Source organism: Leuciscus leuciscus, assembly GCF_965113295.1.
Source record: "Leuciscus leuciscus genome assembly, chromosome: 15".
Lineage (NCBI taxonomy): Eukaryota > Metazoa > Chordata > Actinopteri > Cypriniformes > Leuciscidae > Leuciscus > Leuciscus leuciscus.
The window spans coordinates 2,387,506-2,415,237 of record NC_138739.1 but is presented as its reverse complement, the minus strand read 5'-3'; the positions used below and the strand labels follow the sequence as shown (position 1 = coordinate 2,415,237).

General features: G+C 38.2%; 2 protein-coding genes across 3 annotated transcripts in view; both read left to right on the top strand.

Moving 5' to 3' along the window:
• Nucleotides 1–24,947, top strand: part of cacna1sa (calcium channel, voltage-dependent, L type, alpha 1S subunit, a) — a 52,639-nt gene extending 27,692 nt beyond the window's left edge. For both annotated transcript variants that reach the window (XM_082138697.1, XM_082138696.1), the window contains 19 exons: nt 9,889–10,047; nt 10,414–10,524; nt 12,255–12,338; nt 12,856–12,903; nt 14,880–14,906; nt 14,980–15,105; nt 15,327–15,392; nt 16,562–16,653; nt 16,728–16,887; nt 17,504–17,631; nt 18,671–18,767; nt 19,525–19,627; nt 20,363–20,464; nt 21,036–21,169; nt 21,941–22,066; nt 22,865–23,052; nt 23,587–23,668; nt 23,750–24,517; nt 24,574–24,947. In XM_082138697.1, coding sequence (XP_081994823.1) covers nt 9,889–10,047; nt 10,414–10,524; nt 12,255–12,338; nt 12,856–12,903; nt 14,880–14,906; nt 14,980–15,105; nt 15,327–15,392; nt 16,562–16,653; nt 16,728–16,887; nt 17,504–17,631; nt 18,671–18,767; nt 19,525–19,627; nt 20,363–20,464; nt 21,036–21,169; nt 21,941–22,066; nt 22,865–23,052; nt 23,587–23,668; nt 23,750–23,959 — 2,043 coding nt within the window. In that variant the 3' untranslated portion in view covers nt 23,960–24,517; nt 24,574–24,947. The remainder of the gene's footprint in view (nt 1–9,888; nt 10,048–10,413; nt 10,525–12,254; nt 12,339–12,855; nt 12,904–14,879; nt 14,907–14,979; nt 15,106–15,326; nt 15,393–16,561; nt 16,654–16,727; nt 16,888–17,503; nt 17,632–18,670; nt 18,768–19,524; nt 19,628–20,362; nt 20,465–21,035; nt 21,170–21,940; nt 22,067–22,864; nt 23,053–23,586; nt 23,669–23,749; nt 24,518–24,573) is intronic.
• A 279-nt stretch (nt 24,948–25,226) lies between these two features.
• Nucleotides 25,227–27,732, top strand: part of kctd20 (potassium channel tetramerization domain containing 20) — a 9,520-nt gene continuing 7,014 nt past the window's right edge. Inside the window, exons 1-5 of the mRNA XM_082138761.1 lie at nt 25,227–25,292; nt 25,855–25,983; nt 26,478–26,646; nt 26,720–26,822; nt 27,465–27,585. Coding sequence (XP_081994887.1) covers nt 25,962–25,983; nt 26,478–26,646; nt 26,720–26,822; nt 27,465–27,585 — 415 coding nt within the window. The 5' untranslated portion in view covers nt 25,227–25,292; nt 25,855–25,961. The remainder of the gene's footprint in view (nt 25,293–25,854; nt 25,984–26,477; nt 26,647–26,719; nt 26,823–27,464; nt 27,586–27,732) is intronic.

Genomic DNA, 27,732 nt, shown 5'->3' with positions numbered 1-27,732 from the left:
TAGAAAAATATCAGTATACACATGCGTTTTATATTTAATATGAGAAGAGGGAACACTTGCGTTACGGTCCGGACTTGACACAAAAAAATCTTTAACTTTTAGGTGGTAAAATATGTTTTAGTAGTAATTCTATGAATTACACTGGCAAACCTAAAGTAATATACCCACCGGATGAAGAAGGGTTGGCTCTCCACAGAACATAATATATTCGTTTTATTAGATTTTTCGTGTTCGCATTTATGAGGAACAGACAATGTTACGGACGTGAGTGCTCTGAAAGCGGCACTACAAGACTGCTTTAAAACTTTCACAGAGATCTCAAACAGGCATTTAAAACACCAAATATTAAGAATTGGAATATCAAGCAAAATAATATTCGATGATTGATCGAAAATCGTATCTCTCCCCCCACATGCTCACCGGTAAGACGCTCCGACATAAAATTTCTCTGTAGCCTGCAGGCTATAGGCCTATGCGTTGTAGCCCAGTCATTAAAAAAACGATTTAGTTTCATATTCATGTTTAAATAAAATAATATATATTTATTTTATTTTATGTTGATTATATGAAAAGTGAAAAGCATGAATAAGATGATCCCGAAAATATCGAGAGACAAATTGAGTGGGCAGACATGATCTTGACGACTTCATTGAGTTTGTTTTTGTAGAACAACTTTCTTTAAAGTGAATTTCGTTTTGTATTAATTGTATCTTAATTTTAATCAATGTTTCATCAACCAATTTCCTGGATTTAATAAATAAGAAGAAAATATACCAGGCAATAAATCAGGACACAGAGTCGCCGGCGCGTGGAGATCGTCTCTTAAATGAACCGAAACTCAGCGTATAAGCTACTTGCCTCACAGACCTGAGAGAGATATATATATAGAAAGCATGAAATGTGTACTTAAACATGTGTAACAAAACAATTCAAAACGAAAGAAAACAGACTGCTCTCTGCTTATGTAGGCTAATCCATATGAAATGTGCATTTCTCTCTGGCGCGTTCACTGCTGCGAAGATCACGAGTCAGCATAGTCAACTTCATCTTTGACACAGAAAACACTTGTTTATTAATAAACAATTGAAATGTCTCCTTGATATATTTGACATATTAATAATCATTACTTTTCCCAGTTCTTTGTGACAGCTTTTAGGTGCGTTATTGGCAGCGCCACCCTTACACATGAACGCGTCCCCACTAGGGATGTCCCGATCAGGTTTTTTTGCCCTCGAGTCCGAGTCCGAGTCATTTGATTTTGAATATCTACCGATACCGAGTCCCGATCCGATACTTCTATAATACATAAAAAAAGAATAAAGAAGAGCGAAAAAACAGATCCAGGATGTTCCTTATTTTTTATTTAATTCACCTTATTTTAACATTCAACAACTCTGTTAACAAACAGAGCACTTCTGTGAGATAGCTTGAACAATCAAGTAATAAATAACATAAATTCTTCACTTTTGGACTTTAGTGCAACAGTAAATATAAAAAAAGTCTAATATATAAACAAATAGCACCTCAACTTAAAATACCCGGCAGGCATGTAAACAAATAAAATATAAAAGTGCCACAGTGTTTGCAAAGCCAGTAATGTGCTTTTAGGAACTGCACTCCTAACTCTTACGCCGGTTTCACACTGCACGCGTTTTTATACTCTGCAGAGCGTGCAGCGCGTATTTTTTCCGCCGCCCATATTAACAGATTAGAGCATTCACACCGCACGCAGAGGTGGTGCGGCAGTGCGTAGCAGAGCAGAGCAGCAGTGCCGCGATCGTTTCGGCGCGCCGCTTACGCTGAATTAAAGTGACAATGCATTGATCATGGCCAAAATACACCGCAGTTTTATCCAAAAAGTGCATTGATGATATCTATTGTGTTTTAAACAGTCAATCAAATGACCAACAGCAATTTAAAAAGAAAACAAATGTCCAAAAACAAACTTGTTGCCAGAACAATAAAAACAAAGATGAACCAAAAGTTAAATGAAATTATTAATAAAATAAGCTTCCTGACAAGTCTTTTCTCTTAAATGTATTTGAAAACGAAATAAAGCAATGCCAACTTATCCATTATGTTTCCCGGGCGCCACACAAAGGCTGCCCGCTGCTCTGGGTGTGTGTATCCACGTTTGCAGTGTGTGTGTGTTAACTACTCACTACTCTGCTCCTAATGTGTGTGCATTAACTTGGATGGGTTAAATGCAGAAGTCAAATTCCAAGTATGGGTTACCATACTTGGCCGTCACGTGTCACTTTCACTTTCACTTTCACATTATAGAGTACTCTGTCTGTACACAACCCGCGGTTCAGCCGCGCGTGACAAACGCTGCCAGTGTGAAAGCAAAACGCGCGTGTCCTGCTCCTGCTCACCATACGCACTGCTCCTGCGCTGCTTACGCTCTGCTCGCGTGCAGTATGAAACCGGCGTAACTCTGTGCCACCGCATAACTATAGATGTGTTAAAAAATAATGAGAATATATATACATATATATCCGAGTCCTGATCCGGAGGTAACGTCCGATTCCGATCGAGTCTGAAAACACGTGATCGGGCCCGATTTCCGATCACATGATCGGATCGGGACATCCCTAGTCCTCACCGCTCAATAGTTAATATTATTCTTTGGTTTTCAGTTTATACAGGTTTTCTAATTGTTATTTAATATATAAATATAAATGTTTTTTTGTTTTTTTTATCAAAATCTCTCTTTTTTTTTCTCGACACCTCTTTAACTTGGCACGAAATTCTGTCAGTGAAGTCCCGATATGCAAATTTGTTTAAATTCATACCTACGTAATCACCATGACCAAAATTTAACTTTTTTTTTTTTACATTGAATCTTGAAAAAATATATAGTCCGACCTACCGATCCTTTTTTTTTTTTTTTTTTTGCTGTTACGGCAAACCAAAATATTTTTAAGGATGGCCTAAGAAGTTACCACCGTGGGACAGAGAAAACGTTTGAAAAGGCATATGACTTAGATCATTTTTCGCTTACCCCCTGAAATCAGTCCACGTACCCCTGGGGGTACGCGTATCCCAGTTTGACAACCGTGGATCTATAGTATCGAACGCAGCACTAAGATCAAGTAAAACTTTCCTGTAGCTCAGTGGTAAGAGCATTGCGTTAACAACACAAGGTTGTGGGTTCGATCCCAGGGGATTGCACATACCTATGTATAAATGTATAGGATAATGCAATGTAAGTCGCTTTGGATAAAAGCGTCTGCCAAATGCATAAATGTAAATGTAAACTAGTATTGAGATACAGCCTTGGTCAGAAGCTAAAAGTAAATCATTTGTGATTTTAACGAGCGCAGTTTCAGTGCTATGATGCGGTCTGAATCCAGACTGAAACTTTTCATAGATCTCATTTTGTTGCAAGAAAGAGCCCAGTTGAGCGGACACCACTTTTTCTAATATTTTAGACATAAATGGAAGATTTGAAATGGGTCTATAATTTGCTAGATTATTATGATCTAATTGTGGTTTCTTAATGAGAGGTTTTATAACTGCCAGTTTAAATGTTCTTGGAACATGACCTAGAGATAAAGACGAGTTAATAATATTGAGGAGAGGCTCTTCCACTACAGGTAACACTTCTTTCAGTAGTTTAGTTGGTATAGGATCTAATAAACATGTTGTTGTTTTAGATGAAGTGATAAGTTTATTTAACTCTTTTTGTTCTATAGTTGTAAAGCACTGTAATTGTTCTTGCGGGGTGATAATTGAAGCTGAATTATAAGGTGCGATTGAAGATTGAACGTTTACAATTGTGGTTCTGATGCTTTCTATTTTCTCAGTGAAGAAGTTCATGAAATCATTACTACTGAACTGTAACGGGATATTTTGTTCGGGTGACGTCTGTTTATTTGTTAGTCTAGCCACGGTGTTAAATAAAAACCTTGGATTGTTTTGGTTGTTTTCTATTAGTTTGCGGAGGTGCTCAGCCCTGGCCGCTTTTAGGGCCTTTTTATAACGTGACATACTGTCTTTCCACGCGATTCTAAAGACCTCTAAATTAGTTTGTTTCCATTTACGCTCTAAAATACGGGTTTCTCTCTTTAGAACATGCGTAGTATTGTTATACCATGGTGCTTTAATTTTCTCTCTGACCTTTTTTTAATTTAACCCTCTGGGGACCAAGCTGTTTTTGGGGCCCTTGAGATGTTCTGACATTTGTGCTTTTTTCAGTTATTTATAAACATGTTAATGGCAAAGGTGTAAATTCACTCTATATAGCACAAACAGGCCTACCATAATATGCGAGCAACATGTATGTAGATGTTTGTATTTTTAAGAGAATAATGTTTATGCGTGGTTATTTAAAAAAATAAAAATGAAAGTTGCTGAAATAAGACCACAAAACTCATACAAAATATGTGTCCACAAGACTTTTGACTAATGGATGTTTTCTCTTGGAGTTCTAGCTTCAAAATTATGTGAAAATAGTCTTGCTTTATCGTTCACAAAAAAAAAATACATTGATTTAAATGGTGTAAAACAGGTTTTGCTTGGAAAGCCAATATGCGAGGGGGAGGAGTAGTTTACACCTTAGTCCCACCCACTCTGCATAATGACTCTGCATAATTAGCCATTCATTCAGGTGTGACACTGACTGAGCCACAATGCAAGGACAAAATAGCCTATATATTTAGAAGAAGACTTATATTGACCATTTAAGATTTTGCTTACATCTATCTTGTAAATATGTTTTGCTATTTTATTAAAAAGGTTACAATTACAACAATAATTACAATTTCAGCAATATTTCTGCAAAAAAAGTACTCTTTCTTTGTAAAAAAAAAAAAAAAAGATTATAGGCCTACATTTTATCATATGTATTCATTAGTTTGAATATAGCCAACATTGGAACATCTTAGTCTATGACTTTATTTTTGACAAAATAGTATTTTATATATATGAGCAGAAAAGCTTATTTGATGTGACAGTATATTCTACAGTAAAAACTGTACCCAAATCTAGTCAACAAAATATTGTCTTTCATACTTCGCCTGACTGTAACGTTGTTTTTATGAAATATTAGGGCATAGCCTATAAATGTTAATTTGCAGTTTAATACGTTGCTTATACAAATACATTTTATTTCAACATATTTCAGTCGATTTTTACTCATCTCAGTAGGCTCTAGCAAAGCAGTTTATTCACACACAGACGCGCGATTCATATTTAGGCTAAACAGTCTTTACAAATATGTACCCTTCATTCATCTCACAGAAACGCGATTCATATTTAGGCTAAACAGTCTTTACAAATATGTACCCTTCATTCATCTCACAGAAACGCGATTCATATTTAGGCTAAACAGTCTTTACAAATATGTACCCTTCATTCATCTCACAGAAACGCGATTCATATTTAGGCTAAACAGTCTTTACAAATATGTACCCTTCATTCATCTCACAGAAACGCGATTCATATTATAGAAACGCGATTCATCTTTTTGTTTACATAGGCCTACACTAACGTTATTCCATAACGTTATTCCACATTAACACTTGAGAAAGGATAACTTAGCCCACCTCACTCCTCAGCGGGATCTGCTCCTCATATCAGCACGGAAAATTTTCTCCATAAGGTAGGCTATATTATGCCTCTTTGTTTACAGCTGATGTGGGGGCGTTTCACAGACTGAAATGGTTCTCAGAATTTGCGTTTGAATAGCACGCGCTCTCCGGGGCGTGGTCAAATTACTGTGAATCATCTCGTAATGAGCTCGACTGGAGTCGCTCTCTTTTTTATACAGATTACAGAAGCTGATAATATTTGTTTTTTATATAAATTACTTCATTTAAAAGCTGCGATCTCAAGCTTCATGCCCGTGGGTCTGTTTCCCTGTTTGACTGAATTTTCGCGGAGTTATAGATAATTTTCGAACGCGTTTCAAATGGGAGTTTACTGGCAGAGAGAAGGCAGAAATAGCATCATGTTAGTTTTTCTTTATTTGTCAAAAAGCAAAACACTTTATTTTTATTGTGAGTATACAGAAAAAAAATAGAAACTGTACAGGATCGATTGATGTATTACACGAAAATGAAAGATCAAAATTAACAGAGCATTTTGTGTTTATTTTTCATTGCTAAAAAAAAAAACGAGCAAAACGCGCGGGCGCGTTTTTGGTCCCCAGAGGGTTAATAGGTGCAACCACATCCAATGTTCTAGAGAGAATGGTGCTCATAGTGCTAGTTAGTTCTTCTAGTTCATCTGTTTGTTTGGGTTCAGGCAGCAGCTGAGACAGATTAGATAAGCAATTTGAGAAATTATCTATGGTGGATGGAAGGATTGTTCTGCCTGGTTGATAACGCGGCGCCGCATGACATATTACAGCAGTACGTAATATGCAAGTTACCATGTAGTGATCAGTGACATCATCACTTTGTGGAATGATATCTATATCGGTTGGCTCGGTTCTATGTGATATAATTAAATCGAGTGTATGATTAAGACGATGAGTTGGTCCGGTGACGTTTTGCTTGACCCCAAATGAATTTAATAAATCTGTAAACGCAGCCCCTTACGCATCATTTGGATTATCTACGTGTATGTTAAAATCTCCAACAATTAATGCTTTATCGACATTGACTAATAGGTCTGAGAGAAAATCTGCAAACTCTTTTAGGAAATCAGCGTAAGGCCCTGGCGGTCTATATACGGTAGCCAAGGCTAGAGATAAGAGGGATGTTTTTCTAACATCTAAGAGCGTAACATTTAGTACAAGTACTTCAAATGAAATAAACGTATAACCCGTTTTCTGAGTAACATTGAGAATATCTCTATAGATGGTTGCAACACCGCCGCCACGACCAATCAGACGGGGCTCATGCTTATAACAGTATCCAGATGGAGTAGACTCATTTAGACCGAAATAATCATTTGGTTTAAGCCAGGTTTCAGTAAGGCAAAGTACATCGAAGCTATTATCTGTGACTATTTCATTTACAATAACTGCCTTAGGTGTAAGTGATCTAATGTTTAGAAGACCTAGCTTTAGAAATAGTTTTTGTTTACTAATAGCAACATTTTCTGTTTTAATAACAATTCGATTTTTCCTAGATCCTGCAGTAGATTTATTATTTGATCTCACTAAACGAGGAATAGACACGGTTTCTATGCAATGTTCTACACTAGTATTTATATCAGTTAAATTGGTGCAGCAGAGACTATGATTTGGACTTTTAGTTACTAGTCAAAGGGTATTTAACATTTTGGAGATGTTATCCGACAGAAGATCCGCTCCGAATCTGCTTGGGTGTAAGCCATCAGCACGGAAAAGCCTAGGACGCTCCCAAAACAGATTCCAATTATTTACAAAGAGCAGTTTCTGCTCATTGCACCATGACATTAACCATTCATTTAGCGCAAATAATCTGCTGAACTTTTCATGCCCTAGTCGGTACGTGGGAAGCGTTCCTGACACAATGATCGTTGTTTCAGGCGATGTGCTGCGTACCGTATCGATTAGATTCCTGAAGTCTTTCTTCAGAATCTCCGTCTGGCGCAGCCTGATGTCGTTCACTCCCGCGTGCAGGACCACAGTTCCGACGCGCTCCTCACCGTTCAGGATCTCGGGAACGCGAGCAGCGATTTCAGAAACACGAGCACCAGGAAAGCAGTGACTGTGCACCTTACTTTTACCTAACATAGCGTGTACGTGCCGAACGATGGAATCGCCGATGATCACAGCATCGCGTTCTGTTTCACGTAGAGGGGAGAAGCGGTTTTGTGTGGATAACTCGAAAACCGGGAGGGTCGGAGAAAGTCTTGGTCTAAACCTGACTCGCGTCTTCCGCTGCGGAACCACCCAGGATTCGTGGTGGCGTGTTGGAGCCGGAGTGAACGAGACCATGGCTGATTGCAACCGATGCTGAGGAACGCACGGAGTAGACGCGGTCGGAGTCAGCGGGTTAGTAACGTTAAACACTGATTTGTGTGCATCGGCGCGTGATGTTTCAAGAGCCAAACACCGGTCTCTCAGCTCGGCCTGTCTCAATAAAAGGTTGTGGATCTGTTTCTCAACAGCTTCCAGCTCAGACTGCAGTGCGTGCAGCTCAAATGTGTCCTCACCTGCACCAAACGGTAGACTACTTACATCTGATATATTCGCCATTTTAACAGATGGACAGTGAGTTAGCAACGAAGCTACCAGTGATGCTATCAATATTAATACTAATTTATGACTGAAGTCTTGGATATAATCCGTTTTTTTTTTTGTGGTAGGGGTGTAGAGTAGACGCACGATAGGCGGAAAAAATTTTGTTTGTAAGTGAGTGTGGAGAAGACGCGTTCAGCCGTGATCCACGGACGTAACCTATAAGAGTATCCGGAGTTGGATCACTAATAGGCTTGAGACGCGTCTGCTCAACAGTCCGCGTTGTAACTATGAGGTTTGAGCAGTAACGTTAGTGCTTCTCAGTGAGGAAAAGTAGAAAATGTTCGTTGTAAGTGAGTTTAAAGAGAAAAATCAAGAATTATAAATCAAATCGATAGAGCTCCAAAAACAACAACGCGTTCAGACGCGACGCATAATAGAACCAACGCAAATTTTTCACGCAACACGCTAGCGTATTGAAAGCGTTTCCAGGCAAAATAGAATAGGAAAAGATGTTTATATGTCATTTTGACATGAATACATATTAATAAATGTCATTTTGATGTTTGAAAGTGTCTAGGTTTTGACATAAATGCAAATATAAATGTAATTGAAAAAAATATTATCGATTTTCAAATACTGCACCTGTCAATACAGAACAAAATATTCTATTGCCTATTTTGCCGTCAACACTGCCGACGTTGTCTTTGCTGCTATATATTTATGTTTAACATGAAGTATAGGCCTTCCACAACTCTCTCCCCTTATGTCAAATATATCACCAATGAGGCTTATCATATGTTACCTAGCAGCAGCAGCGCCGCGTCAGACACGCTTCTGGTGTGCAAAAACATAGAAAACGCCACGCAGCCAGTGTGTCGCCGGCCTTAAAGTGACAGCAGCCTAATATTCCTGCTGTTGTCTGTGTCATTAATGTCAATAAAACAACAAAACTATATTTAATTTCTACAGTGAACAAACAGTGTTATTTTACATTTAGGCTTAAAGGGATACTCCACCGAAAAATGAAAATTCTGTCATCATATACTCACCCTCATGTTGTTTCAAAACTGTATGAATTTCTTTCTTCTGCTGAACAGAAAGTAAGATATCTAGAAGAATGTCAGTAACCAGACAGTTTTAGATACCATTGACTTCCATAGTAGGAAAAAAATATACTATGGAAGTCAATGGTATCTAAAACTGTCTGGTTACTGACATTCTTCTAGATATCTTCCTTTCTGTTCAGCAGAAGAAAGAAATTCATACAGGTTTGAAACAACATGAGAGTGAGTATATGATGACAGAATTTTCATTTTTCGGTGGAGTATCCCTTTAAATATTAATTTCTGTACCTGAATATACTGTTAGACTTTGTGACTTTGTTTAGTCTTCATCTCTGCTTGTAATTTGTATATTTGTTCTTATTTTATTACTGACTGTTCACTTGTTTTTAATAATGCTTGATCTTTATCAGTTAGGCTAGTATTTTTTGATGTGGTATCAAAGAACTTCAAGTGAGCTTTAAGTAATAAATGAAAAGCAAAATTACCCCCTCCCCCCCCCCCCCCCCATACATATATATATATATATATATATATATATATATATATATATATACACAGTTGCTGATCCGAAAAATAATCCGTGAATGTCTCAAAAAACGTGAATGATCCGAACCATGAATTTTGTGATCCGTTCCACCACTAACCTTCACACACACCTAATGATGTCTCACGATTCCAGTTTATAATGCACCTCTCCACTGTCAGCGCCAGTGTGTCCAGTATGCGCTGAAGGCCCGTCCCCTGAGATGCTACATCCCGAAGAACCCGTATCAGTATCAGGTGTGGTACATCGTCACCTCATGCTACTTCGAGTACCTGATGTTCCTCCTCATCATGCTCAACACCATGTGTCTGGGGATGCAGGTGAGAACACACAACCACAGAGTTATAGGGATAGTTCACCCAAAAATGAAAATTAGCCCATGATTTACTCACCCATCCTAGGTGTGTATGACATTCTTCTTTCAGACGAAAGCAATCAGAGTTATATTAAAATACGTCCTGTCTCTTCCAAGCTTTATAATGGGAGTCAATGGGTATATATTTTTTGGAAGTCCATAAAAGTGCATCTATCATCATAAAAGTGCATCTGTCCATCATAAAAGTGCATCTGTCCATCATAAAAGTGCATCTATCCATCATAAAAGTGCTCCACAGGCTCCGGGGGGTTAATAAATGTCTTCTTAAGTGAAGCGATGTAATTATACATATTGAATGTTTATCCTTCAGCACTGTAACCAGTCGGATCACATCACCGATCTTTCAGACATGCTGAATGTCATCTTCACTGTTCTCTTCACAGTGGAAATGTTACTCAAACTCGGCGCCTTCAAAGCAAAGGTGAGTCTTGCGTTTGGGCTGCCAGAAAACGACTAATTCATAATACTTTAAAGTAGTTATAGTTATGTTAACCCTGTAGAGCCTACCATGAAATAATAGTCATTTAGACAAAATATTTTTTTTAAGTTTGCGGTAACACTTTATTTTGATGGTCCCTTTTGAACATTCTGTTAGTCACTTTGCAACCACATGTCAACTAACTCTCAATAAAGTATTAGTAGACTGTCTGCTTACTATCTTATAACACTATATTTTGATGGTCCTCCAACAGACATTTTACTGCACATAAGTAACTTTGCAACTACAAGTCAACTTATTCTACTAACCCAAACACCAACATAATCACTGACTAAATCTAATTAAACTCACAGACACACAGAACTTTCCCCGCACATTTTTATCTTAATGTTTACACCATGTCCTCCTAACTACACGCGACGCGATGCCGCAACGCGCGATAAAATGCCTCAATGAGAGTGTGTGTCCTGACCAGCCACGACAGCGAAACGCGACAATTCTATTTTAGAAACGGTCTCTATTTTTCTGCGACGTCGCGCTGGAACAACAAACACAAAGTGTGGCGATGATAATCTCAGGTGCTGTTTATGTGCTTTATTTAATGTTAAAAGTGTGTCATGTGACTCTGAATATCATTTAGTGCTCCAGCTTTGAAGCTGTAAAAGCAACAGTGGATAATTCACCTCAGATCTTGAAATTAAACAAATGGAAACAAGAACGTTCAAACTGTGAACAAACAAGTGTATTCTTTGACAAAGATTGTTTTAGTAACTCAGCCTATGTATTTGAATAATGTTTAAATGGTGTAATATTTGTGAATTTGATTATGCAGCTGCTACTTATCCATTTTCTTGCGAGTGCCGTCAAGATTACTCTCTGGTGCCGTGCCCGTGCACTCGCCGCGAGACTCCGCCCACACGCTGTTCTGATTGGCTATGGGTTTTGATTGATTTTGACGCATCTCGCAGTCACGCCGCGTCTAGTGTGGACAGACAAATTATTTGTCGCTGGAATCTTATCGCATCGCGTCTGGTTAGGACACGGTGTAACCCTAACCATCAAAATAATTTTTTTTAAGTGTTTGTTGAATATCATATTTGATACATCAGGCTATTATGGCTCATATCTGCTACAGTTAGAATATGGAGGGGGAAAAACGCAACATTTTATTCAGAAACTAAACTGAACTGAACAAAAATATGCACTTCGGTGCAGATGATATGGATAAAAAGTGATTAAATTCTGATACTTTTAATGCAAACCAGAGATCTTTATAACACTATAGCAGATACTTACATAAAATGCATATAAATATCAATATCTGCCAATAATATGTCTTAGTAAGATGATATTTGAATGCTTATGATTAAAGGTCTTTAGTTTTAAAACATATAATGCGAATGCAATACAGTGATGAACAAATAAATCTTCCTCAAAAGCCTGATGATCATATTTAATGCTAATGATTTTTCTATAAAATGTCTGGATAATCAAGTAAAGCTGCTTCAGTCCAGTTTAAATATTACCAAGAATATAAGTTATTCTTACATTTATTTGATAAAAACCAGTGCAGATTTAAAGACACACAATTACACTAAAAGACTTTTACTTGATATCAGTCAGACACAGAAGGACTGCAGTAAGATGTGTTTGATCATGTAGAAATGTGCATATGAAATATGAGACATATTTAAAAGGTGTTTCTCTGGTAGGGTTACTTCGGGGACCCCTGGAACGTCTTTGATTTCATAATCGTGGTGGGCAGTATTGTAGACGTCATGCTGAGTGAAATTGACGTAAGTCTACTGACTATATGACTATATGTTCCAGTGTTACACTGCAAAAATGCTTTTCTTACTCAGTATTTTTGTCTTGTTTCCAGTCCAACATCAAAAAAATCTTAAATCAAGATGAATTTAATCAAGTAGTAAAATGCCATAAGATATTATGTCTTGTTATCTGGGGAAATAAATCAAAATGAAGTGAGTTGTTGCTTAAAAGAAGCTAAATTATCTGCCAATGGGGTCAGAAAAATAACGTTAATTCAAACAGAAACAAGATTATTTTAAGGTTTTCTGACCCCATTGGCAGATAAATTTGCATGTTTTAAGCAAAAACTCACTTAATTTTGATTTCCCCCCAGAAAACAAGATATAGCCTAGTACTCATCTAGTAAATGCATCTTGATTTAAGAATTTTTTGATATTTAGACTGGAAACAAGTCAAAAATACTGAGTAAGAACATGTTTTTTTGCAGTGTATTAGTCCCTGTTGTGTCGCTGACGTTGTGTTTCACTCATCTCCTCTCTCCAGACGGCTCTCGCTGGTCAGGGCGGACTCTACTGTCTCACCGGCTGCTCTGTAAATATCAATCTCTGTTATTTTACATCCGCTCCATGACTCTATAACTGAACCCAGTTCATGTCAGCCATGTTAACCCTTGTGCATCCTTATGGACATGTTTCAGGTTTGTTCTTTTGATCATTTTGCCTGTGTTAATGTCAACTGCATACATTTTGGCACAGGTGTGTATTTTTATTGGAATTTTACTATTTCAAACACATTTCCTTTAATAAAGCTATTTTGCACTGGTAACACAAAATAGTTCCACTCTGGAGCAAAACGGTCCTCAATGAAACCCATTAAAAATGCAATTTTTAATCCCAGGGCCATTTAAAGGTGCTGTATGTAGCTTTTCTACTAAAACGAATCCTTTTTTTATTGCCTGTGTGTGAAGGGGTTGTAATCTCACATTAAAATGATCCACTTTGCGGGTTTTGCTATTACCTCTGAAAGCAAGTATTCTTATTTTTATGTGGAGGTGCCGGGTCGGATTTATCGCGAAATCCAGTGACGTGACTGAGACCTGCATGTGCGCTCCCGAGCCTCTCGCCTCGTCTAGCCTAACTTTGCACTCAACAGCGACGACACTGCAACTTATGACATGGACGTATGACTTATGCAACTTATGACATGTCTGATAACACTAAGAAACGACCTGCTCCCAGTACAACACGTCACAGACTCCAACACAAACTCCACATATTGATAAAAAACAATAAAACGTTTTTTTCTGCTGAAGCTCGTATTAAAGGCCAGACGTGAATCGGATGAACTTCGGGTGAAAAAACACGGATCAACATCGGCAGGGCATTTGAATCATGGAGAAACCTTATCTATAAACCTAGAATGTACATTTCCTGAAGAAAATGTGAAGTAGTGCTTGCAGTGGCAAAATTCGGCACGGCTGATAGGGTTCCATACTTATCATGGTACGAGCATGGAGCATTAGTTCAACATCAAGCTGATAAAAGTAGCCTATTATTGTAACGTTGCAGTGGGAGTTTACCTGAGTTTGCAGCATGTTGTGGGATGCTTTCTCCGGTGTGTTGCGTGACGCGTCTCAGTCTGGCCGGTATCCACAGTGCTCGCTCATAAATTCGAGCATGCCACGCGCAAGAGCACGCGCTTGTCAACTTATTGGTTGCAATCTGAAACATCACCGCTAGAGGCCGCTGAAAACTACATACAGCTCCTTTAACTATAGCATTATGCAATCTTTGTTAAGAGGCTTTCATTCTGTTAGCGTTCTGTTAAAAAAAATTACCAGATGGTGCCATTTTCTCATGTTTGACCTATAAAGCAAATACTCGCTTTATTCCTGTTTTCTCAGATTTGCGCAAATCTTTTGAGATATTTTCTAAATGTCGATGAAAAACTCTTGCTAAATGACGTTTCCATTACAGATTTGCGCAAATCTTTTGCGATATTTTCTAAATGTCAATAAAAATCTCTTGCTAAATGATGTTTCCATTACAGATTTGCTCAAATCTTTTGCGATATTTTCTCAATGTCGATGAAAAAGCGAAATGACGTTTCCATTACAGATTTGCGCAAATCTTTTGCGATATTTTCTAAATGTCAATAAAAAACTCTTGCTAAAATGACGTTTCCATTACAGATTTGCGCAAATCTTTTGCGATATTTTCTAAATGTCAATAAAAATCTCTTGCTAAATGATGTTTCCATTACAGATTTGCTCAAATCTTTTGCGATATTTTCTCAATGTCGATGAAAAAGCGAAATGACGTTTCCATTACAGATTTGCGCAAATCTTTTGCGATATTTTCTAAATGTCAATAAAAAACTCTTGCTAAAATGACGTTTCCATTACAGATTTGCGCAAATCTTTTGCGATATTTTTGTTCTCTATGGACCTGGGTAACTGTTTCTAACTGATGCACAAGGGTTAATCAAACAACACTTTGATTTTGCAATTGAACTGGACTCACGTGATTCAAAGTTTAATCACTGCCATACATTTTCTCTTGTTCCAGGAAGTGAATCCAATGCAAGCCATAGCAGTAAGTGAAGATTCAGTGCGTGAATGAGCTGGTGTTAACCGTAGATTCTTGAGCGTTTCCGTTTGTTCCTCAGGACTCCGAGAACATGAGTGTGTCAATCACACTCTTCCGGCTTTTCCGCGTCATGCGGTTAGTCAAACTGCTCAACCGCTTTGAGGGGATTCGAAACCTGCTGTGGACCTTCATCAAATCATTCCAGGTCTGATGGTCCGCTGCGTCATCATTTCAGTTTCAAAACACTCTATTTGTCCCCAAGGGGCAATTAACAAGAGTCACATAAACAGTACACATAAAAGCATCATGCATTAATTAATATTACACAATGTGCACAGAATACATATTAGGCCTAATTATAATCTGCTACCGGTATGTGTTGTAATACCGATGTGTGTAACGAGGGTGTTGGTGTGTGTTTTTCAGGCTTTACCATATGTGGCTCTCCTCATCGTTATGCTGTTCTTCATCTACGCCGTCATCGGCATGCAGGTACAACACGCACGATGAGTGTAGCCGCGTTTCTATTACAGTAAATATCGTAAAAGATTTGCGCAAATCTGTAATGGAAACGTCATTTCACAAGAGTTTTTTATCAACATTTAGAAAATATCGTAAAAGTTTTTTTTTTCACGTAAAAGTTTACGCGACTTAAATATTCTATTTTACGATATTTTCTAAATGCCGATGAAAAACTCATGCGAAATGACGTTTCCATTACAGATTTGCGCAAATCTTTTACGATATTTTCTAAATGTCGATAAAAAACTCTTGCGAAATGACGTTTCCATTACAGATTTGCGCAAATCTTTTACAATATTTTCTAAATGTCGATAAAAAACTCTTGCGAAATGACGTTTCCATTACAGATTTGCGCAAATCTTTTGCGATATTTTCTAAATGTCGATGAAAAACTAAGAAATGACGAAAACATAATTTTTTCCTCTCGCGATAAGTCATTCCAACAATTATGGCAACAGACGTTGGTAGGTTTACATATATCCCAGCCACCGCACTAGCCATTACTTTTAATGGAAGGAGACGTTGGTGTGTTTTCCAAGCTTTAATGGCAAGGAAAGCCTCTTATACTTGTGAGCGGCACGTATGATATGTCTTCTGGATGTTTATCTACTTCAAGGTCTTGATTGTGGCATTTCTTTGTGGTTTAAAATCCAGTTTTCCCGTAATCCTTTTGTCTTTTATGAGTTTAATAAAGAACTCTCTCTCGTCTTCTACGCCTGTAAATGTGCAAAAACTGTTTCCATTGCAGTTTTGCGAAATATTCCTTTTTCGAACTGCCTGAAAAACCACCTCATGCAAGAGTAAACTTTTTCAGGGCGAAATTACGGAAGCCCTGAACCACAACGTTTAAAAAAATGTATGTGAAAACAAACCAAAAAAATGCTAAAATTAAGAGAATAAAGTCGAAATCTTTTGAGATTAAAGTCGAAACATTACGAGAATAAAGTCGTAATATTGTAAGAATAAAGTCAAAATTACGAGAATACAGTCTTCCGTATAAGTTCTTTTTATAAATTTTACAAAATTTGAAAAAGTCAAAATTACAATTTGCAGAGTATGAGATACGCGGCTCGCGATACACTGCCAGTCAAAAGTATATTCAGCATCACACTAATGATAATGTGACTTTCCTTTATCAGGTCTTTGGCAAAATCGCATTACTAGACGGTGCCGTGATCAACCGTAACAACAACTTCCAGACGTTTCCTCAAGCCGTTCTGGTACTATTCAGGTAGTGACAGTGAAGGCCTCGCTGTGTGTGTGTGTGTTATGAGCATGTTTGTAAAGACACACACCTGTCCACAGGTGTGCCACAGGTGAGGGCTGGCAGGAGATCATGTTGGGTTGTTTGTACGGTCAGCGCTGTGACCCAAAGTCAGATTACCTTCCTGGAGAAGAGTTCACATGCGGGTCTGGATTCGCTGTTCTGTACTTCATGAGTTTCTACATGCTCTGCGCTTTCCTAGTGAGTACACACTCTCCAACACACACACACACACACACACACACACACACAGTCAAATCAAACATTATTCATTATATTCAGATATCATTTTGTTTTTTTCACTAGTGTGTGCAGGACTCTATAGTTCATTTCTGTAAGTGAGGAGAGCAAAATAAAGTCATCTGTGACATATTATTCACAATAACTCTTCATACAGTGACTACCAGTGACATTTATAAACATTTGGGACTAAAAATGATTGGGACACTTTGAGCTGATCATGTTTTGCTGAAGTGTTTTGTCTTTAATTGCTAATGCTCTTTTTACACACAGACTGAACACAATGAAGCATTGCTTGGTGATTGGTTGAGCTAAACTGGTATTATCTAATTGTGTAGTTAAATTTAACAGCTGACAGATATTCAACATAATTCATGTGTGAGACAGTCTAACAGAAGGACGGACAAAACCAGTCAAATATCAACTGAGTTCTGCTCATATTTTATCACCATTTTCTAAACTATAGCGAATAAACTGTGATAATGTGAGAAATGTTGAAGGAGTCTGAATAAACTTTGGTTCGACTGTACATGCATAGACACGCGCGTTCACTTACACTGAATGTTTTCTATCGCAGATCATTAATCTGTTTGTGGCCGTGATCATGGACAACTTTGACTATCTGACCCGTGATTGGTCGATACTGGGTCCGCATCATTTAGACGAGTTTAAGAAGATCTGGGCTGAGTACGACCCTGAGGCAACGTAAGCAAAGCGCTAAAGTCACCATGAAATCAAAGTGTTATTATAAATGATTTATGGGTGCACATCATTGTTTTACATGTTCCTCTTAATCTTGAATCAAAATAACTTCCCTCCCTCTGAGGATGTGGGCGGGGCTTTAACCTGTCACTCACTTGAGATCCACCAATAGCAAACCACAACCATCCAATCAATTCCCCACAGACACAGTCAAGCCCCGCCCACATTTGTCCTTGAGAAGAAAAGAATAGTGCAACTTCTGTTTAATGCCGACTTTAATATCAACATGAAATGCCATTTGCAACACATTTTCCTTCTGTAATCAAGGACCTCATTTATAACTGTTGCATACACACATTTAGATTAAATATTCCATTCTCATTAATGGAGTTAAGCACTTAAATTACATGAAATCATTACAGAGAGTTACTAAAAAAATTATATTCTAATGAATAGCAATATCTGTAGTGTATGCGCTGCTGTTGAACACTGTGAGGCACGCCGTGTGTTAATGTTTGCTCAGCACATGAGAATAGCAGAAAATATGTACACGCAAATAATGATCAATAATGAACAATAAGGCCTTTGTGTTTCCATTAAAAATATAAAGCAATTAAATTTGGCCGGTGGAAAAGATTGAGAAAAACTTTCTCTGAAATGTATTTTATACTATTTGATTTATTTATTCAAACACAAGGCAAAGATCGGCTACTAAATGATTTTTAGCAATGTAATGTGACGCACATCTGTATCTCATATTTTCCTAACGTCTTGTGCCGTTAAACATGGCATCACGTGGATGAATATGCATATGCAAATGATATGCAGATGAGGATATGCGTAGTAAAAGGAGGCGTTGTAAGCTCATATATGGTTATTTCGGGGTGGAGACGCATGTTCACAATCTTCCTCTGACTGGGATTATAGAGGGGATTCTGCGCAGTAATAAGTTGTAATAAGTTAAAGAGGCCCATTTTGATTTCTGGTTGATTTTGAATGACGTACATGTGATTATTGGTGTTGTTTTGTGTTATTCTGGCAGGGGGCGCATTAAACACCTGGACGTGGTGACGCTGCTGAGGAGAATACAGCCACCGCTCGGGTTCGGGAAGTTTTGTCCTCATCGTGTTGCCTGCAAAGTGAGACATGAACACATTCATACTAGAGATGACGATATATCGGCCACCATATCATTATCTGCGATATATGTTCATTTTTAATGTTTTCGTTATCGGACCAATAAGAAAATTTGGCTGATATATTAAAGCCGGTAAATAATGTAATATTTCCTTCAGCTGAGACTCTTCAGATCCGCACTGTTCAACATGATGGGTTTAAATTGCTTGACTATCACTTCAAAAAGGAAAATACGGTTCAGTGCAACATGCGCAAATCTGTCATATCGGCTACAGAAAATTATAATAAGAACATTATAATTGTGTGTTTGGGACGTGGATTTTAATGGTGAGTATAGTTTTTGTAATCAGGCTCTCAAAACTTAAATAAAAATTTGGATTTGGATTTATCGGCCAATATATCGGTTATCGGCTACATAAAAATTTGGATTTGGATTTACCGGCCAATATATCGGTTATCGGTTATATAAAAATTTGGATTTGGATTTATCGGCCAATATATCGGTTATATAAAAATTTGGATTTAGATTTATCGGCCAATATATCGGTTATCGGTTATATACAAATTTGGATTTGGATTTATCGGCCAATATATCGGTTATATAAAAATTTGGATTTGGATTTATCGGCCAATATATCGGTTATCGGCTTTTAAATATAGAAAATTATCGGTTATCGGCCAAAATGTTCATATCAGTGCATCCCTAATTCATAAACTGCTGGCCCAAGCATTTTTACATATTTCTATGTTTGTTTCCAGAGGCTGATTTCCATGAACATGCCTCTGAACAGCGACGGAACGGTGACGTTTAACGCCACGCTGTTCGCTCTCGTCAGGACGGCACTGAAAATCAAAACCGAAGGTTGTGGTGTTATTTATTATTTAACCCTCTGATGGTCTTCATTTGTGTCCACACTCGTGTCCCCATAGACCCCAGACAATAACATGTAATTTTGTAACAGTATAATAGTTATTTTTTTAAATAATTGTGCAGTTTTTGGAGGATTTAAGATATATTTTAAATGTATATAAATACATTTAAGTTTTTTTTTTAATAGGTTTTTATACAAAAACAGCTTTTTTTTGTAAAATTCACTTTATAAAAGACCCAAATTTCTAAATTGCATTTATAGGGATAGCATGAATAATTTTACATGGTTTAGTGTAAAATTGTTGGCCATATTTTGGAAAATGTAGTTTTAAAGTAAAAAAAAAAAATTTTAGCCACTAGATGGCTATAGAGCTCCATTATATGTTATTTGACTAACTGAAAGATATCTTTATAAGGATTCTTATAAGTTTTACCAGTTGGATTCATATCTATATATTATGAAATCACAATTCTAACAATAAAAATTACTTTTATACACTGCAAAAAAATTATTCTTCAAAGTTTCAGTTATTGGAAAAAACTATTTTAGTCTTTCTACTTCAACATTTCACATTTAATTTAAAGTATCACCTGACATTTTTACTAGAAATGTACTACAATCCAAAAACCAAACTATTTTCAGTGAAGATTTCAAATAAATGTATGGGAATAATGTCAGTACTCACCCATTAAAGCCTGAATTCTCTGACTTTTCCCATTCGTCAGGTAATTTTGAGCAGGCGAATGAAGAGCTGCGTGCGATTATTAAGAAGATCTGGAAACGCACCAGTATGAAGCTGCTCGACCAGGTCATCCCGCCAATCGGAGGTCAGATCTCTCGATTACACTGAATAATAAACTGCAATAATACTGGCATTATTTAAACTCGTTCCGGGTCAAAAATGACCCACCTTTTAAACTGCCTGTGAATCTCTCATTATGCTAAAGTATATTATCATCAAACGTTGGGTTGTCTTTTTGTTAACTGGTTTTCTTTTAGTTAGCACAGGTTTTGTGTGTTTGGTTTTGGATCTGGTTGATTATAGGCCTCATTGATCCTCATGAGGTCAAATCAAAGAGGCCCACGATCAATCAGATCCACACAGAAATACAAAACCTGTGCAAATTGAGAGAAAACAAGTTGACAAAATGGTTGAATCCAATATTTGGCGATACTATAACATAGCGAGAGATTCACAAGGTGGGACATTTTTGACCCGGAGCTCCACAAGTGTAATAAGTTGGGGGAAAATACATTTCTGGGAGGTTGTTACTTCAGTAAGGTTTAGTCCAATGCAATAGCATGAACTAGGATTTTCAGGAAAAGGAGAATCCTCTCCGGGGAAAACATGAACGGAACACAACTTAAGGATTAAACGTTTTGTTTGTTGAACCGCAGATGATGAGGTGACCGTGGGGAAGTTTTACGCCACATTCCTGATCCAGGACCACTTCAGGAAGTTCATGAAGCGACAGGAGGAATATTACGGATACCGGCCGAACAAGAAAAACAAAAACACCACAGAGATACAGGTCTCTTCCTCTCTGCATACGTCTCACACTACGATCAGACAGTGAAGATTTAGTTCACCCAAAACTGAAAGTTCTGTCAGTAATTACTCGCCCTCATGTTGTTCCAAACCTCGTCAGACTCTCGTTCATCTTCTGAACACAGATTAAGATATTTTTTTATAAAATCTGAGAACTGTCACTGGGACGGTTCCCTTTAAAAAGGTACTAATATGTACACTTTTGGTACTAGTATGTACACTTTTGGTACTAATATGTACTCTTCAATATGTACACTTTTGTTACTAATATATACACTTTTGGTATCAATATGTACACTTTTAGTACTAATATGTACACTTATGGTATCAATATGTACACTTTTAGTACTAGCAGGGATGAGCAGTATTTCAGATACATGTATTTGAAATACAAAATAATTTTTTGTATTTTAGAGCCTTTGGAAAAAATCTAATGTAATTCGTATTTAAATACATTTAAGTATTAAAAGTACTAACGCAGGCTCACTATTGGCCGACGCTGGTCATATGTGTGATGCTGGCCAATAGTGAGCCTCCGTTCTGACGTACGACCCAGAAGCGCTGCGCTGTTACAGTTCTCAGATTTAATCAGAAATATCTTAATCTGTGTTCAGAAGATGAACGAAAGTCTTACGGGGTTTGGAACAACATGAGGGCGAGTGATTACTGACAGAGTTTTCAGTTCTGGGTGAACTAACCCTTTAATGTCGAGCCCTGAGACAGTCTCGAGACGGCCTCTCTCTCTTTCCCTCAGGCGGGTCTGAGGAGCATCGAGGAAGAAGCCGCTCCTGAACTGCAGCGGGCGATTTCTGGAGATCTCCTGAACGATGAGGAGATGGACCGAGCGATGGACGAGGCCGGAGAGGAGGGCATCTACAGGGTGGGTGGAGAACAGATCAGACCAGGGGCCTCGTTTATAACCGCGGCGTCGCACAAACGAGTCGGACGCCACTTCACACGCACGAGTCCTGATTTATAAACAAACTTAACGTTAACAGTACATCTGTAAGTCACTCTGATCCATGCGTACGAACAGTTTGGCGACACCAAATGTTAATGTTTGCTCAGCGCATGAGAATAGCAGAAAATATGTACACGCAAATAATGAACAATAATGCACAATAAGGCCTTTGTGTTTCCATTAAAAATATAAAGCAATTAAATTTAACCGGTGGAAAAGATTGAGAAAAACTTTCTCTGAAATATATTCTATACTATTTGATTTATTTATTCAAACACAAGGCGAGGATCGGCTACTAAATTATTGTTATCAATGTAATGTGACGCACATCTGCATCTCATATTTTCCTGATGTCTTGTACCGTTAAACATGGCATCACGTGGATGAATATGCATATGCAAATGATATGCAGATGAGGATAAGCGTAGTAAAAGGAGGTGTTGTAAGCTCATATATGGTTATTTCGGGGTGGAGACGCATGTTCACATTCTTCCTCTGACTGGGATTATAAAGGGGATTCTGCGCAGGTTCTGGCGTACACACGCTTTTATAAGTCTGAATATTTTTGGCCGGACGCCATTTTTGGCTTTCAGGCGCATGTCGACTTTTAGTAAGGGATCCTACACACTCCTAGTTTTATAAATGAGACCCCCAGAGACGGCAGATGAGATAGAGAAGGATTAATGCATAACGTATCTCTCGTCTTCTGTTCAACAGAGAGCAGGCGGCCTGTTCGGAAACCATGTGGATCCATTCGCTATGGAGAGAGGAACCCATTCTCCCACCCAGATGACCAGCCAGCGCCCCCTACAGATCGCAGACAGCAGAGCGGACGAGGCCGAGCCCTCCTACGCTCATTCCCACGCCAACACCAACAACAACAACACCAACAATCACAGACAGAGGTGAGCGTAAAGAAAAATAACATTTAAAGTCCCCCTTTATCCCTTAAAACTCATCTATTGATCACCAAAATGACATATTTAAATGCTAAAATTCATCATGCCTTAAAAAAAAGCTTGAATGTTACGTAACTCGACACCCTTGCCTCATTTAGTAAGTGTGGTTCTATTAATATGCAAATGAGCCCCGCCTCCACTCACTCACTCAGCTCAGAGATCCACTGGTTGACGATCACACGTTGATCTGATTGGTTACAAGGTAGTTTGTGACGTCAGAAACACCAGCGATTTCAAAGCGTGTGTTTGAGACTGTCTTTGGTTCACTGCAGTTTTAAGGAGGAAATACTCAGCAATGCTGTCGACTTATGAATCTACACATGGTTTGTCTTAAAGCATATTAAAAACACCACATAGACACATAAACAACATTAAAAGCTGGATTTTCACCACAGGGGGACTTTAAGCTAAGTGTATGTGGTTGTGACAAGGATGTTTGTAGTGACGATAAAGATAACACTGATCTCTGTCTTGGAGCAGATGTGGTCTACATTTCCCATCATGCATCAGTGCATCCAGACAGAACGGTCCAGTGAGCGGAGCCGAGTTCCTCATCCAAGAGGTGAGATCGAACCTTCACAGATGTCTAAAAAGAAAGAAAGCTGAAATGATTTTCACATATTCTTCTGGTTTTGTTCCTCAGGCTCTGATCGCTGGAGGTTTGGAGAGTCTCGCCAGCGACGGCCATTTTGTGTCGGTAACGAAGGCTGAGATGGCGGTGGCGTTGAACATGGATCTCGCCGAGCTGGAGAAGAAATCAGCAGCCGTTATTAATAAACGTAAAGGACAGTGTTTGTCCAGAAAGAGGAAGACGGCAGCGTGTCGTCCAGACTCAACACACTGTCAGGTGTAATATATTCGTCAGAGCGGAGTTAGGGCCAAAAGAAGACATCAGGACTCTGATATAACTGTGAGGACTGTTTTATGAGCCAGTACAGCAGAAGTGTGCAAACATATCGGAAAAAGGACTGATAATTGGTTTTTCTATTTATATAGAATTTATAAAAAATATGGTGAATTAAATATATTATACATATTGTCGCTGTAGGACGTAAACCTCATATCTCTCATATAAGACAGTATCGGCTGTGGCTTGATGACAAATGCTAGACTAAGACACTCATCTCCGCGCCTCAGATACATAAAACATTATCCTGATAGAGGGGGCGGAGTAATGAGGTTTGACTGACAGTTTGAGGATCCAATGGAGCTATGAGGTCACAAATTAATACTTTTCCTTGTTTAAATATTTGCAGGGGAAAAAACACAGATAAATGTAAAGGGTAACCAGTAGTAATGATTATTTTATGAAAAATAAAAATGTGAAGTTGATGTGAGAGATGTGAGGTTTCCGCCCGACAGTGACAATATTATTCAAAATGGTAAAAAAATTAAATTAAATAAAAAAAATGTATATATATATATATATATATATATATATATATAGTTTCACATTTGATACAGTAGTCAACATTTGAAGGGGATCAAAAAAGTTCATCAAAGTTGTCTTAAGACAAGAACGGGTATTGTTCAAATTTCATATATAACTTTGATGAAAGTTTTTGATCCACCTCAAATGTTGACTACTGTACTTCATAGCAAATGTGACCTAATTTGCTGAAATGAAAAGACCACAACATATTTCCCAACTAAACACCCCTGAAAAGCGACTCTGTGACTTTTTTATTGCATTAAAAACTGTGAGTGAACTTGAATGTGAAAATACCATATAATTTCCCAACATTATAACATTGCTAAGGATAAACTGAACATTCACTCGAAATGGCCAACTTACCTGTTTTTTGTTTAATGTATTTACTTATTAAAGATTAAGTTATTATAACACTTTGAGTAATCTTAAAAGACTTTCTGTGGTCATTTCTGTGGTAATATTTCGCAACAGAACCGCAAAAAGACTATATAGCACTTGCTTTTAGCACAAGTGTTTACATGTGTTGAGTTTGTGCCCAACATTTAACCAAACCTGTCAAGTATGACACGTTTACCTCGCTGTTGTAAATTAGTCATCCTCAGACATCAGCTCTGCTGCGCGCGCATCCCGCCGCGCGCACGCGCACTGGCCTCACCTGAGCGCCGCGTTTTTATTGGATTAATGTCGGCTAATCCGCGCGCCGTTGCTGGAAGATCCTGAGAGGGTTTCAATGTTTTGAAGGCAGACACCTCGGGTGAGTAACAAATATTCTAAAGATAAATTATATATATATAAATATGTATACATATAATTAGTGTTTAATAAGTTAAGTTAATAAATTAATTTAATAAGTGTTTATGTATTTAAAAAATGCGATAGTTTAGTTAAACTAACTGTGTTTTCTTTTCTGAGCTCTAAATTTGTTATAATTTCTGTACAATCTATGGGTGGCTATTTGCATGTTTGTTAGGAATAAATTATCCAAGTCTGTTTATTTCTTTGCACCACACTAACAATAAAGTAGGCCTACAATTTTTAAGTGTTTTGAATGTAGCCTACCTTTTCAACCATGATTTCTAAACAGCCAACCATAGTCATTTAATTATGGTAAATACTTCCATGTAGGCCTGCATGCATAACACTGTATATAAACATGGTATTCAGTACCACTGGGAATATCAAAGTTCTATAGTACTCTTACTGTACTCTGGTTTGCAGTTTGATTAAGTTTAGTTAAGAACAGACAGATGCAGTGTATTTAAATGGGTCACATTTACTCTGCATTAATAAATAAGCATGTTTGTTGCGTGTTACAGGGTGTCTGCGAGGTTAAGCTGTGAGACAGTCAGACGGGCGTAAGGAGTTTATAATATTACGTTCCCCATATGGCCTGTCTTACAGCTCTGCAGGAGTCCAGAAGATCATGATGGAGGAGCACGCAACAGGTGGTACACAATCACATAAACCTGAAACACCACTTCAAGTGCTGAAAAATGACATTTCTACAACCTCAGAAAGGGATTTAACACTTTAAGGCTCGTTCACACCAAGGACGATAACGATAAAGATAACGATAAATATATAGTTCTAAAAAATCGTTCTCCATATTAAAGAATAGCATCGTCTTGCTTCCTTTGAAGTCGCGGTGAAAAAGACTAGATGTTGTTTTTATTCCACTATATTGACTCCGTCAGCTAAATTCACTGTTAGATTATTAGCGCGACTACGCTAGCTTCACTCAGAAACACAGCATGCTGAGGACCTCTGCTGGTTAAAGCCAGTAAATGCAGCAAAAACATGTTCAATGACGTCACACACACTTTGAAACCGCAGCGCGCAAGCTTAGAATAAACATGACGTTATTGTTCGTTGGAGTGGACGCAAATATAGTTATCTTTATAGTTATCGTTGTCTGTGTGAACGGGCCTTTAATTTGCAGCCAGCAGGATGACTGTGGGAGCAGAGGGCGGGGCTGATGTCACAAAGGGGGCGTGGCCTACACAGCCACGCCCTTTATCACATGACCGGGTCACGCTCGTAGTCGACGGGACTCATTTTGTGGTGGATCCCGCCGTTTTCACGACTTACCCGGATACAGTGCTTGGAAGGTACTGAACATGATAACCTATAAATGAGTAATTCTTATCGTTACGTGCAACCTAATGAGGTTTGTTCCCGCAGGATGTTCGGTCGAGCGCGTCAGCACAGTTTCACGCGACCGAACGCTAAAGGTGAATATGAAATCGCAGAGGGCATCGGCGCCAGCATCTTCAGAGTCATACTGGTACATATTTCCATGCAATTGTCTTTTAAAGGTGCAGTGTGTAAATTTTAGCGGCATCTGGTGGTGAGGTTGTGAACTGCACCCAACAGAAGTTACGGTGGCCGACAGGAAGTGATGTCGTCGTCTGAGACAGCAGAGAGTAGCCAATTAAACAATGAGGTTTCTTTACTAAGATTAATTAAGAAATTAGGTTTAATTATTCAGTAAAACTATGTTATTGCGAATATTATTGTTACTTGTTCATCATTGTGTCTGTGTTTTATTTGCTGGCTTTAGCTGAAGCTTCTTATCATGAAGAACAACATAGTGACGAAACGCGCTTGTCCGCTCAGGGCCACCGTAGAACCATGTGGATGTAAGCGGACTCGCGGTGTGTGTAGAGAGAAACGCCTCATTCTAAGATAATAAACACATAACGCTTCATTATGTAAGGTCTTCATACACCACTGACAACATAGATATGTATATGATATTGCACTTCTGTCCACAGATCCTCCTGAATATTACACACTGCACCTTTAGGAGAAAAATTACACTGAAACAAACAAATACAAAATATTTGATATTCTTCTAATCGTATTGTAATATCTCATCGCTGGTCTGATTCTGCGTGATTTTAACGTAACGCCATCTTTCGCTCAGGACTTCTATCGCGTCGGGATGATGCACTGTCCCGAAGGCGTGTCTCTGGCGGAGCTGCGCGAAGCCTGCGATTATCTGTGTATAAACTTCGACTACAGTACCGTCAGATGCAGAGACCTCAGTGAGTGTGTGTGTGTGTGTGTGTGTGTGTGTGTGTGTGTGTGTGAGTGAGTGTGTGTGGACCGTCAGATGCAGAGACCTCAGTGAGTGTGTGTGTGTGTGTGTGTGTGTGTGTGTGTGTGTGTGTGTGTGAGTGAGTGTGTGTGGA